General features: G+C 42.0%; 2 protein-coding genes and 1 long non-coding RNA gene across 5 annotated transcripts; 2 read left to right on the forward strand and 1 right to left on the reverse strand.

The window, feature by feature from the left end:
• Positions 1 to 1249: 1249 nt before the first annotated feature.
• rnf11a (ring finger protein 11a) lies at positions 1250 to 4770 on the reverse strand. The gene is made up of 3 exons (XM_071539150.1): positions 4636 to 4770; positions 3886 to 4058; positions 1250 to 3051 (listed from the first exon to the last, which is right to left on the reverse strand). Exons 1-3 carry the CDS (start codon positions 4732 to 4734, stop codon positions 2880 to 2882), a joined length of 444 nt encoding a protein of 147 aa, XP_071395251.1. The 5' UTR covers positions 4735 to 4770; the 3' UTR covers positions 1250 to 2879.
• Positions 4683 to 7377, forward strand: LOC139660885 (uncharacterized). 3 transcript variants are annotated; one of them, XR_011696574.1, is made up of 5 exons: positions 4683 to 4797; positions 5264 to 5326; positions 5885 to 6037; positions 6126 to 6281; positions 6459 to 7377. It is a non-coding gene; the product is annotated as an uncharacterized lncRNA (long non-coding RNA). The 3 variants fall into 3 exon arrangements; XR_011696572.1 differs by having other exon boundaries at positions 4758 to 4925; XR_011696573.1 differs by lacking the exon at positions 4683 to 4797 and adding an exon at positions 5115 to 5160.
• A 2089-nt stretch (positions 7378 to 9466) lies between these two features.
• On the forward strand, positions 9467 to 11925 carry LOC139660878 (serine/threonine-protein kinase pim-2-like). Its single transcript, XM_071539138.1, has 8 exons — positions 9467 to 9545; positions 9790 to 10017; positions 10117 to 10215; positions 10309 to 10345; positions 10916 to 11117; positions 11276 to 11408; positions 11567 to 11743; positions 11864 to 11925. The coding sequence occupies exons 1-8, from the start codon at positions 9467 to 9469 to the stop codon at positions 11923 to 11925; spliced, it is 1017 nt and encodes a 338-aa protein (XP_071395239.1).
• The last annotated feature ends 592 nt before the right edge of the window (positions 11926 to 12517 follow it).

Genomic DNA, 12517 nt, shown 5'->3' on the forward strand with positions numbered 1-12517 from the left:
TCCCAGTGAGCTGAACTGTGACGTGGGCGTATATGAAAATAGAGAAGTGCACTCACTATTTAACGCCATTTAACGAAGGCAGAGGGCGTTGTCACATGAGAATTTGTGAATTGAGAAATCGTATGAAACAGAATACATTTCCGCACTGGGTTCCCAAACCAACACTGCACTCTCTGAGCTCACTACACTCTTGTGTTGCTGCTGAATACCTTTCTTTCTTATTGTATTAAGGCACGTTCTCGCTCCCATTTGCACACGAGAGTGAAAACTACCAAACAAAGAGCGCTGTGTACTCATCAAGTATTTGCACTTGCAGAGACTGTTTGACTTTTTCTAACAAACTTTGATTCGAAGGTCAAAAACAAACAGCCCCAACAAGATATTCAACTGCTACAATAAAAACTGTCTTTAAGCCTCCCTGGTATACAACAATAAAATAAAACAGAATGATAGGGAGATCATTCTGTAAATGAAATTGAGTAATTACGAACAAAAGGGACCGCTGGGGTCTTGAATCAGAACATAATAAACTACAAAACGCCCTGTTATTGCAAACAATATTACAAGCAACCCTGAGGATTTAGATTCATTTATTGCTGCGCTCTTCTTCTCTCAATTTTGTCAAGTATTGCTTCTCTCCATACTGTATGTCTCCCTAACGATGTGGACGCAGCAGGTGGGTGTGGTCGCACACACTGTCTAGATTATTTTCACATCATCTTCTATGTTGGTTGTCTACCTGCTGCTGTGCTGCATGGTTTCTCTTGGTTGTTTGGTTGCTGGCACTCTGGTTTCTCTGGGTTATCTGGCTCATGTCATTCTATTTTTTCCTAATATTTATGACACTCTGTTAGCTGATTGCTGGGATCCATCTGGTTGACATTTTGCTCATCTTCCCACCGGCCCTAGTCTATTAATAAAATAGGCTTCCTCTGTTTTGTAGCTTTCCCATTGTGATTTCCTACAAATAAGTGGACGTGAACGTAATTTAGAGGTCATCACGGCTGTAATAATACAATGTATGTAAAAGGATTGCAATAATTTCATTGCAAAAAAAATGGTACTTGCAGTTTAATTCATGCTAGCTTTCCTGGAGGTGAAGAAAGTTTCACCAGGTTGATAAACAAAGATTTAATCAAACCTACTGCAACTCAAAAAAAGACATCCTTTTGCTTTTCATCTACAGTGACTTCTATGCCTTTAATACAGTAAGGACACACAACACATCACACTCATGTAGAATTTGGTATCCATTTTTATTGTGGTTTGAGGATTTTCCTAAAAGCTGTGGCTGGTTGCACACATTACAAAAGAAAAGACAGAAAGATTGTATCAGCAGCCAGAGCAAACGTCTGGCTTTATCCTGGGCCTATTTCTTCATATGTGACAAACAAATCAGCACAGTGCCGCCGGTATCTAATTATCCGTCTCCCCCTAGAGGACAACTAAAACAAAACAAAACAAAACAAAAGAACATGTCATATGTATCAGAAATGATTGTACTTCACAGGAGTTGGCTTACTTCACCCTTAAAAGGCACAGCAGCCCGAGTAAATCAGAACTGTCCTCTTATCGTCACTTATACTGCCGCAGCTTCTCTTTCACAATTTCAGTTGTTTGTGCTGTACATTGCTCAGCCAGTATCAGATAGTACAAGACTAATTCCAAAAGCTAAAAGCATTGTGTCTTCCCAGGCTCAAGAGCCCGGGAAACGTTTCACTTGCTGTAGGAAGGCCATCGACACAAAACAAGACCCAACAGCTTCACATTAGAAAAACAGAAGTTACTACAACTAGGTCTACCTCAACTGACGGGATTAATTCAAAATGTAATGTCAATCTCTATCCACCCTCCCTCTAAAAAACACACACACACACACACACACACACCAACACACACACAGTCATCTACAATGTCTATAAGCTACAGAGTGGCAAATGAGGGGTTTCCCAAGGTGCTTTGAGGGGGATTGCACAGCATATTTGTCATTGTAAATGTCACTGACGGTAAACACCCACACACACACATTTAGGACTGACATTAAAAATAAAGTAGAGAGCACAAACCCAAGGCAAAGCAAAGGAGAGGATCCATATTAAGGGAAGGCAAAAAAAAATAGACCCACCTTTATAAAAGCAGCTTAGAAGGGCAACTACAGTACAGACAACAAAAACCCAAGCCCATAAAACAACAAATCAATCTAAAATCTCTTCAAAAGCTAGAAATGACGCCATTTTTCTGCATGCTGGTGTAGACATGAATGGTAATGGGACCTCAGTCATAGCATATCTTTCTTCAGAAAAATGTAGGTTATTTTTCTACGGCTGTCCTTGGATTTGATAGTTGCATTCCAGTAAAGAGCCCTATGCTTTAGAGACATTCACGGCCATGGGTGCCTTTGAATAAAAAGGACAATAACTGCACTCTGCCTTCTGCAACTTTCTTGCACTTTCTCTATGAATATTACATATTGCACATTAGGTCTGGAAGGGGGATGATTGATTTTAGGGGAAGTACAAGACATTGGTCACATGCATTTAATTACCATGAAAATCTCAAACTATAACGGACTGTCAGTCATCCCAAAGTGAAATCAGTAAGCAGTAATATCTTGTTAATTGTATAGCTTTCTATCTCCTTCATCTAGTATTGATTTGGCACGTTCTCCTACTGTAAAAGGCAGACTTTCCTAACCCAAACATGCCCATATCACACCTAAAATTGTACTATAGGGCACTGTTTTCAGCATCTGAATGCATCCTAAAACACTCTCCCCAGCATGACGCCTCCTCTCCTTGGCTACCTGTCTGAAGAGCTAGGACAGCTTGGGCTAAGAAGGTGCATTTTATTTCTAGGCCGGAGCAGCCGGCAGGGGCTGCTCAGTTGGTTTCATAAGTGGACAGCAGGGCCGCATCGACAGGCTCCATGCAGGAGGGGCAGGTGAAGGAGCGCATCAGCCAGGGGTCGATGCAGTCCACATGGTAGATGTGGAGACAGGGCAAGAACCGAATGGGATCCCCATACTCAAAATCCATCATGCAGATCACACACCTAGGGGAGAGAGACGCATTAAGCCCTCTTGTCTCTGTTATTCAACTTCAAACATAAATAAAAAATTAAAGTTAAATGTCCACAAGCATTAATATTGCTATGAAATTCATGAATATGCTCATTGATGAAAATGCTCGATTTAGCCAGTGATGAATATGACAAGTAGAAATGGTGTACCGTGATATTAGAAATAATTTTTATTCTTGTTTTTTACTGACGGAAATTTGACAAAATGAAATTTGCAGAAGACGATTATCATAACTGCCCTTGAAAATAGTTTTAACTCACTCAGTGGAGTTTTGACTGACAAGGGAGGTAGCCTGATGTTACTGTAGGCAGCTGATCTACTAACAAGCCAGAGAGCAGCTGACATCACATTCATAATAATTCATAATTTATAAACTGATAATTAAGTAAGTGTGTATTTCATCAGCACAAATGTGCAATGTGACTGCACAGGGTCTGTACTTGTTTTGATCTACAGTTAAAGAACTGATGCAGTATACATTTTTGATATAGTATAACATTTATTTTTGTAGTATAATTTAATATAGTAAGTGTAGTATTTTTGATGACTATAAATTATAGTCATCAACAAAATAAAATTATAGTATACTGTTACTTTGTTGACCAAAATCCTATGACCAAATTTAAAAATGCTGTTAAAGTGAATACTGTCTATTGGGTGCATGCATTTCTGGGGTTACATTCAAGTAGTAGAAGATATCACACACAGTAAATCTTAAAAATACACATTAAACATTAAAGTGTGAGGAGTTCTGCTCCTGTTCATATTAACACTAACATGATGGTGCCATTGGTTAGGTTACTCACTCTTTCACTTTCTTGTCCGAGGGGTCAGAGCCGGGGTCGAAGATGCCTCTGGGCAGGTGCTGGATGAGGCCGATGCGCTGGGCGATGCGGATCTGCTCCTCCTCGGTCAGCTGGCTGGCCAGGCGGCTCTCACCGGGGGTGGGGTGGTACACGGGCACCGGCTGGGTACGCTCCTGGGAAAAGAGAGGGGCAGGAGACGAGAGATAGAAGAGTTATAAGGGGATTTGAAGGGCACCAGACAGCTCACTTGGGATGGCAGGAGCCTAGAGGTTAGATACATGGGCTTGTGACCTCGGTTCGACTCCCCGGACTAGCTGGGAAAGTGTGGGCAGGGACAATGAAAGTGAAACTCTCCCTCCCTCAACAACTACTGTCCAGGTGCCCTTGAGAAAGGCACTTTGCCCCTAATGCACAATGGCCAATAGTAGAGGAGTGTGGTTGTATTGGGCATTTGACTTTTCCTGAATAAATATAGGTAAAAAATATCCTTCTCATAAATATGCAGCCTCATTAAATCTGTGCCTATAGCTGGGGTTTATACCATTTTAATACTGGACACTTGTTATTTTGACAGTGTTACTTCTGACAATTAATAACAGCCCTAGGAGACAGGATAAACCTCCATGACAGATTAATAGTGTTTAGAGTCACGGCCATAAATAGTCCTCCAGTTATTTAAGTAGGCTGTCAAACTTAATGACATGCAGGGAAATCCCCGGGGCGGATTTTGATTCCGCCCCGGCAGCGCACCTGGTAAGGCGGCGGAGGCTCTCCGGGCAGACTGGCTCCCTCGGACTCATTCAGGAGAGACAGGTCGTCGGCACCTTGCGAAGACAGGCAGTTCCCCATTGAACTGAGACCACCATTAGAAAAGCCCAGGCAGGATAGACGCTTGAATTGGCTTGGGTGACGGTTAGTGTCAGCGCTATCTAACGTTTGAACGATGTGGCATACGCGAGCTAACGTAAAACCCTCCTCGGCTAGCTTCACGTTAGCGGACTAGTTTGTTGTCATTCCGTGAAAAGCTTGACGGAGAATCGGTAAGAAAAACAATATCGTTCACTGACAGGTCGAGCGGAGTAAACTTCTAATGCTGTGCTATGCAGTGGCTGGTAAAATAGGCGGTGACACAGATTTCAACAGTTTTTAGCGAGGTGATTTGATATCTGTCCGTCTGTTGGCGTCTTTTGTTTACAAAAAGTCAAGGCAGGAAATGGCGTCATGTCAGGAAGTTCTGTCCTTTGACAGCAACTTGTCATTCTAGTCTTTTTATCGGTGCGTGTTTGTGATATTGATATTAGTTAAATTTAGAGAAAAATTGACCTTATAATCTACAACCAGGGCAACCATCTGAAGTCTGTTTGTGTCCCGTCCATAGGTCCCGTCCCGTGTTCTTTGAAGGAAGTGAAACCTGACGAAAAACAAAACCAACTGAAAAATGGTGAGATGAATAAACAAAATGACATGGAAATGAGTAGGGCATGCCCCACTTTAACGAACATGCCATTTTCAACAGCCAGACTATACAATTCTGTTAATGTGACTCGTTTACTATAATTAATCACTCATCTGACTATTATGATTACTACTTGTCCTTGATAGCTATGTACAGCAATATAGATCACAAATGACGGTTAATGACTGTCCCACTGTTGATGATGATGATGTGTAGCTATATGTATATGACATGTACTGCATATGATGCTATGTAAAGCCATTTGAGACATGCTTGTGATAAAGGGCTATGTAAATAGACTAGACTGGACCTTTGCCAAGATAATTAGGACATAAAGGTGGCAGCCTAATTCATAGTATTCCCATGATGACACATTCATTTCCTACCAATATGGTGCTTTACCATATACACAGCTCATTGGCTGAGACTGTCATTTGATTATAATCACCTGTTAATTTATTATAATCACCTGTTTTCCTATCAAGATGGCCTTGTGGTGATGTAACAGAATTCTATGAATACTGTCAATCTTCACCCATCCAGGCTACAGCCCCTCCACCACCACCACCCCTACCCCCAGCCACGCTCAAAAGGTCTGCTCCCCCCCATCCTACACCGACCCCTCAACCAGCTGCCATGCCATACTCGTCTAATGAGGAGGACTATCCAGTCCAAGAGACAAATCCTGGCACCCAGGTAAATTCTCGCTCCTTTACCATCCCAAGCAATATTGGCTTGAGACCCTAAAATGATCTATCCATAAACCAAATCTCTCTACAACCAGGCTGCAGCTGAACCACCACTACCTTCTGTGCAACCTCAAGCTGAACCTCAACCTCTGCTGATCCAAGGACAGGCGGACAGTCCCTCTGGTCCTGAAGAGAAGTGCCATCCGGTCCAGGAAACTGACCCAGCACCACAGACACAAAATGGCCCCCAGGTAGACAATGTAGAGTCCTTCAGTAGATATTCCTTTTCCACTTGGCTCATCTCGATCACAGCTTTTTAAATGAGCTTTCAAATTGAAAATGTAGCTAACAGACTGGTCCTAGTGTTATTTGTGTTGCAGCATGGCTGGCCAGGCCACTAACCCTCTCCCTGTTACCACTGACAACAGGCAAATCTGGGGCTGCAGGGGCCACAGGATGAAGCAGCCGGTCAGTAGAAGGACATGACTGATGGCTGCTAACTCTCTGATGGAGTGGACAGGGGGCACTGATGGGCCTCATATATGTCACCTGAAAACATACTGTAGGTCAAAATATGCTAGATACTTGAAAACACAGTCCTGACTGCATTTTACTGCACTGAGACACTCTAAGGTAGTATTTGGACAGTTGCACATTGTTTGATGTTAAGTTTAAAGTGTTTAAAGTGTAAATCCAGATTTCTATCATTATCATAATCATCGTTTGCAGCTGGATTGATAACTTATCCCCTTGTTCATGCACACTCCAACCACATACTTCATGCTGCCTTCAAGATCCGCCAAGCCAAGATCAGAGAGCAACTTACAGTAATTTCTCTTGATAAGCAATAATCAAAATGTACTGTGTATATATACTGTGTATATGTAAGTATATATAGATAGAGAGAGATATAGAGTCTGACAAACTTGAGACCAGAGTAGTCGGCCTCTTTAGAACATGCAACGATGAATGCGATGACCTTTTTATGCACTTTGATTGAGACCAGATTTCATTTTTTTGATACCAAAAATTCTTGTTATCGTCTTTCATTGTCTTGTGTGTGGTGTCTTATATTAAATTAAAGTGTCTTGCAGCATGATAAAATGCCAATGAATTTGATACTTAAACTTTGTACATGTTGATGCTGTGATCCCCGCCAAGGGTTCTTTAAGGTTCTCAACCCACTTCATACAGTAGTCTGTGTATGTGACTACACAGCTCCTTTGATAGAATGAAACCTGAATGAAATATCTTCAACTTGTCGCTCTATACTTGTTTTATCCCTCATGTTGTCAGCAAATCTAGGTTACATCCTTTATGCTCATGAGTGAAATTTGACGCCTGATTTCCTATTAAAAAATAATTACCTGAATATATGATCCTGGTAAATCCAATGCTGAAACTGATTATATACAAAACATCATAACACATCTATCATTACCCAATAAGAATAGCTTCTTACTCATATATAACTCATATGTTTGCATTTTTCCTCACAATATACCACTGCCGTTCAATTAAAACACATAATTAGACATAAAACCAATATCTTATTAGACTGTAGCAGACCGCTACTAGACTATGTTCTATGTTCTTAGTCACAAATGACCTTTAGGTTACGGTTTATCGTTTATTTGGGAAATTTTGACTAATTTTGTTAAGATTGTCAGTTTCCTTGCTTCTTAATATGATCATAATATGGTCATATTACTGTCTTAATATGACCAATGGATTGTGTTTTTTTAATGTCACGCCAGGGGCTTTCCCTATCAGAGAAAGCTTCAAGTTCCATCATAGTCAGGATCAAACTCTTCTTCAGAGTCTCAGATCTCTATTCAGTGTTATCCTCCTCTCTCCTCTCTATGTCAGTATATCATGATCAAGGAGCTCTCTTGGCCAATGAGCCGCTATTTGGAAGCTGTCTGACGCTTCTGCAGAGGAAAATGCAGACAAGGCCCTGAACAAGCTGTACTTCTGTGCCTGAACACAGCGGGATAACTGTGTGAACCCACAAGGCCATGCTCTCTCTTTTCTTTGTGAGAAAAAAACACTAGCTCTGGTAATCACAGTATGTGGGAATATTTCAATGATGGGGAGAAAAGATAGCAGAGCGAGAAACTGTTTGTGTGTGTGTGTGTGTGTGTGTGTGTGTGTGTTTGAGAGAGAGACTCTGCAAGCCTGTTCTTCTCTCCCTCAAAATAAGTTCAACCACCAATATTCTAGTCAAATCACAGTCAATATTGTTGTCACAAAATATGACAGAAATCAATACAGTGATAATAGGATTTTATGAGCTTGTAAACCCTGTGCTGACGCTATCATGACGCCCTATGCCTTATATAAAAAATAATGATGCATTTATTACATAATAAACATGAAAATGGGTCAGTTTTGACATATCATAGGAAGGATAAGCCATGTAAGTGCCCAGTCCTTTCACAACATTGTAAATCAACGATAAATAACCTGCAGGCTTTATCTCAGCTTGTTGTGTAGAACGCTTAGTGATCATGTGACCTGTTGTCGTTACAGATTGCAGCCATGGTGGTTTCAATGGTCCTCTACAAGCAGATTGGCAGCAAGGCATGATGTGTGCTGTTTGTCCTGGGTCAGGATCACAACATAGTAACTGGTGGGAAAATGTTTGGAGCCTGTTCTCTATGCATAAGGGTTCGGGTCAATTCACTTTTTGGTGATTCAGAATATACCCAAAACCTTTTGTGTTGTTGGAATGTTGAGCATTAAAAATCAAAGGAGGTGAATGTGTGTTTTCTTAGCCTCAGCGCTGTGTCTGTACACATTTATTCTGTGATGTATTTATGATGTTTTATGATAGCTGTGTTTGTTTGTGCTGCAAACTGAAGATGATAAAGTGTAATGATGCACAGTGTGGAGAAGGATCTGCATAACTTGTGTCAGAAAGCGTTGCATACTGCACAATCATCCCTCACCCTCACTGCAGTAATATGATGCATTTATTTTTGTATGTCTGATATTGAAATAATAAATATCACACATATCTTGACTTTTTCTTTTATTTCCAAGTTGATTGATTTTCTCCTCTGACCAGAGTGCTGCATGTGATCCATTCCATGTAAATGCTTTGTACATGCAGGCACACAGAGAAATGCACACACACACACACACACACACACGTAACACATACACAAAATATAATTACAGTTATATGTTGTTTTTTGTGATTAAATGCTTTTTTTATAATTTTATTTCAATGTACTTGATTGCTGGACTGATTGAGCATTCTGTCAACTCTGTGACATCACAATTAACCACAGAATCCTAGTCAGTAGATTCTGGCACCAGTACCAGCCACAACAGAGAAGACACATCAAAAGACAACACACCCAACAACACTGAGACTTTTGAAGAGAAATATTTCAGCTTTGGTGATTCAGATTCAGTTCAAACTGTAAACATGCCTCCGCCACATCATGGCCCTGAGTCTGTGCTGCAGACTAAGTCTCTGTGCGCTCTCACATCCAGGAGAGACCCAGGTGAGTCTGAAATCCAGCAAACATCTGCAGTACCTATGTTGATCCACACAATTTATCAGGCAGGATGGGCATTAACCTATGTGAGAATTACAGGTTAGTCCCTTAGTTATAGCTGTGATTCTGTTGTTTGTGATCTGGGTCTGTGTCCTCACCACAGAAAGACCACATCATACAATATTACAGCTATTCATCACATGCAGCAAACAAGCTAATGGCTCCATGCATGGCCTTTCCCTGTTCATAGGCCGAGCTGTAAGGCACAGCGAACCCAGCAAGCTCCCGGTGCAGGAGGCTGGAGCGGAGAGGAAGAGGAGGAGTAAGAGGAAGGCCAGCCGTAAGTGCAGCCAAGAGGAGGAAGGAGCCAAGAAGAAAAGTGGGGAAGCCCAGCACAACCAGCACTGCATTGGCACCCATTTGACCCGCGACTTGGTAAACCTCCTCCAGACCAAGACTAGCAAAACCTGCAGCAAAGGTCAGCTGACATAGATAGATAGATAGATAGATAGATAGACAGACAGACATGAAAGAGAATGATAAGAAGATTAGTTTTGTGTGTTTGTGTGTGTTTTAGCTGAATTTAGGGCAAAGTACGAAGAACTGGGCCACCTGGGTGAAGGAGGCTTTGGAGCAGTGTACCGTGGATACCGTAAGGAGGACTTCTTGCCTGTAAGCCTTACATAACCACACACACACACACACATTTTACCACTCACTATATCCTTATTAAGTGCTAAGCCAATATATTTGTATGTCTGTCCTGTAGGTGGCTATAAAACACATTGCAGTGGACCAAGTGATCCGCACACCAGTGGTGAGTTTTCTTCCTATCAACAGAAAAAAGTTTCAATTAGGCTACAATCCTGATTTGTTTCATGACCCATTCCACTGAAAAACACAATTTTCCAGCATTTGCATGATTATGTGGCATATGGGCTGTATATTGGCTTAAATAAATATTGAGAACTGGGGTTTGTGAAGACCAAATCCTCATTTTCACAATCGGCTTATAACTGAGTGAAATTCTTGTCGTATGTTTCATCAAGAATTTAATCAAATATCATCGGTTGCATTTTTTTCCCACCTTTCCTGGTCCAAGCTGAGGAATCTATAATGAAGCGGTCTGCTAAACAGACACTAAATCTACTTTTAGGTGACTTAAAGCCACCAACACAAGTCTTAAATTGACAGCAGTTTTCTAGGATCTGAAAATACAAGAGTATATTTATGTTTATTATAATATGTAGTAATCTTCTTTAAATTCGGGACGTTCATCTCAATTTCAGAGTCTGATTTAATTTTTCATTTTATCGGCCTGCTCAGGGTAATTTTTCTTGTTTGTTTTCTCTGTCTTTTAGTGTCTGAACGGACAGATCGTTTCCCCTGGAGGTCTTGCTGCTGTACAAAGTCGGAGGTGAACCAGGATCACCCGGCCAAAACGCGGCTGTGACCCTGCTAGACCACTATGAACTGGACCAGGAGCTGATCTTGGTCATGGAAAGACCTGCGCCCTGCATGGACCTGTTTGATTACGTTAAGGAGAGCGGTGGCTCCCTGCAGGAGCACGAGGCCAAGGTAGGAGCGTGGAAGAATAGATGTTTGGGTGGTGTGTGTGTGTGTGTGTGTGTGTGTGTGTGTGTGTGTGTGGTGTCCGTAGAAGTGCAGTCCAGGCTGTGATAGCATTCCCTCTGAGCTCTCCCCTCTCCCTCCCTCCCTCTCTCTCTCTCTCTCAGATCCTCCTGAGGCAGCTGGTTGAAGCGATGCTGGAGATCCACGGCAAAGGCGTCACTCATGGAGACATAAAGTTTGAAAACCTGCTTGTGGAAACTGGCTCCCGCACTCCACGACTCAGGCTGATCGACTTCGGCTGATCGACTTCGGCTGCGGCTCCTTCCTGGAAGAAGGATTATGCACGAGCTTCTTCGGTACGCTGCCCGGCTTCTGTTCGTGTTCTTCGCTCTTTCTCTATCTCTATCTTTTTCCCTCCCTCCATCTCTCACTCTCGGTGTGTCTGTGTGTTCTAGGCACCGTCGACTACACCCCACCTGAGTGGTACGCCTGCAGGTGCCACAGCGCCGCTACGACCACGGTGTGGCAGCTCGGAGTCTTGCTCTACGGCGCCTTGACCGGGTACTTCCCCTTCAGCTCCACCATGGGGATCCTCTTTAAACGACCTGTCATCATGGGCGAGCTGTCACAGCGTAAGGCACACACACACACACACACACACACACACACACACACACACACATACACACACACACACACACCTTTGATACACACCTCATGTATTCATCTTTGATTCCTGTCTTTCTCTCCAGATCCAAATCCCAAAAGCCGCCCCACCCTGGAGAGCCTGCTGCAGCACCCCTGGCTGTGCTGACCCACCCTTTGTGTGTCAGTCAGGTTTTACATTGCTGCAGCAATATAAACTGTAAAAACCCATGTGACCACCTCCAGTCTTCTTTCTTGATGAAAGCCTCAGTATGACAATGCAGCATTTGGGTCAGAAACTCCCTGCTATTCCAATGTTAACCAGATGATGACGGTTACACTCAGATGTGTTGTTCCTATTTACTGCTACATGCAGGGTTGAGAGTTTTCCGTCACTACTATGGTGCTCCAGTTTCTTTCCACAGTCCAAATTATGCAGGTCAGATGAATTGAAGACTCTAAATTGCCCATAGGCCTGAGAGTGTTTGTGTGTAGTATGGTGATACATATGATCTACTACAGTATATGATGTATAGCATGTACTATATGATGTAATATGATGTAGAATGTATATGATATGTGTATATGTATGTATGTATATATACACACACATATATATACACACACACACACATATATATATGTAGTATGTATATGTATGATGTAGTATGGTATATGATGGTATGTAAAGCCCTTTGAGACTTGACTGTGATGAAGGCCTATACAGTATAAATAAAACAAAACAAGACTAGACTAGACTA

Source organism: Centroberyx affinis, unplaced genomic scaffold (assembly GCF_046629955.1).
Source record: "Centroberyx affinis isolate AG114_WGS23_722 - 3 ecotype Tasmania unplaced genomic scaffold, CSIRO-AGI_Caff_v1 ptg003413l_1, whole genome shotgun sequence".
Lineage (NCBI taxonomy): Eukaryota > Metazoa > Chordata > Actinopteri > Beryciformes > Berycidae > Centroberyx > Centroberyx affinis.

Excerpts from the sequence above, each read along its gene's own strand:
- rnf11a (XM_071539150.1), bottom strand. The coding sequence starts at position 4,734 with ATGGGGAACTGCCTGTCTTCGCAAGGTGCCGACGACCTGTCTCTCCTG. Across the intron at positions 4,059-4,635 it reads AGCCTCCGCCGCCTTACCAG|GAGCGTACCCAGCCGGTGCC; the intron begins GTGCGCTGCCGG and ends CTCTTTTCCCAG. Across the intron at positions 3,052-3,885 it reads TCGGACAAGAAAGTGAAAGA|GTGTGTGATCTGCATGATGG; the intron begins GTGAGTAACCTA and ends TCTCTCCCCTAG.
- LOC139660878 (XM_071539138.1), top strand. The coding sequence starts at position 9,467 with ATGCCTCCGCCACATCATGGCCCTGAGTCTGTGCTGCAGACTAAGTCT. Across the intron at positions 10,346-10,915 it reads TGCAGTGGACCAAGTGATCC|ATCGTTTCCCCTGGAGGTCT; the intron begins GCACACCAGTGG and ends CTGAACGGACAG. Across the intron at positions 11,409-11,566 it reads ACTCAGGCTGATCGACTTCG|GCACCGTCGACTACACCCCA; the intron begins GCTGATCGACTT and ends TGTGTGTTCTAG.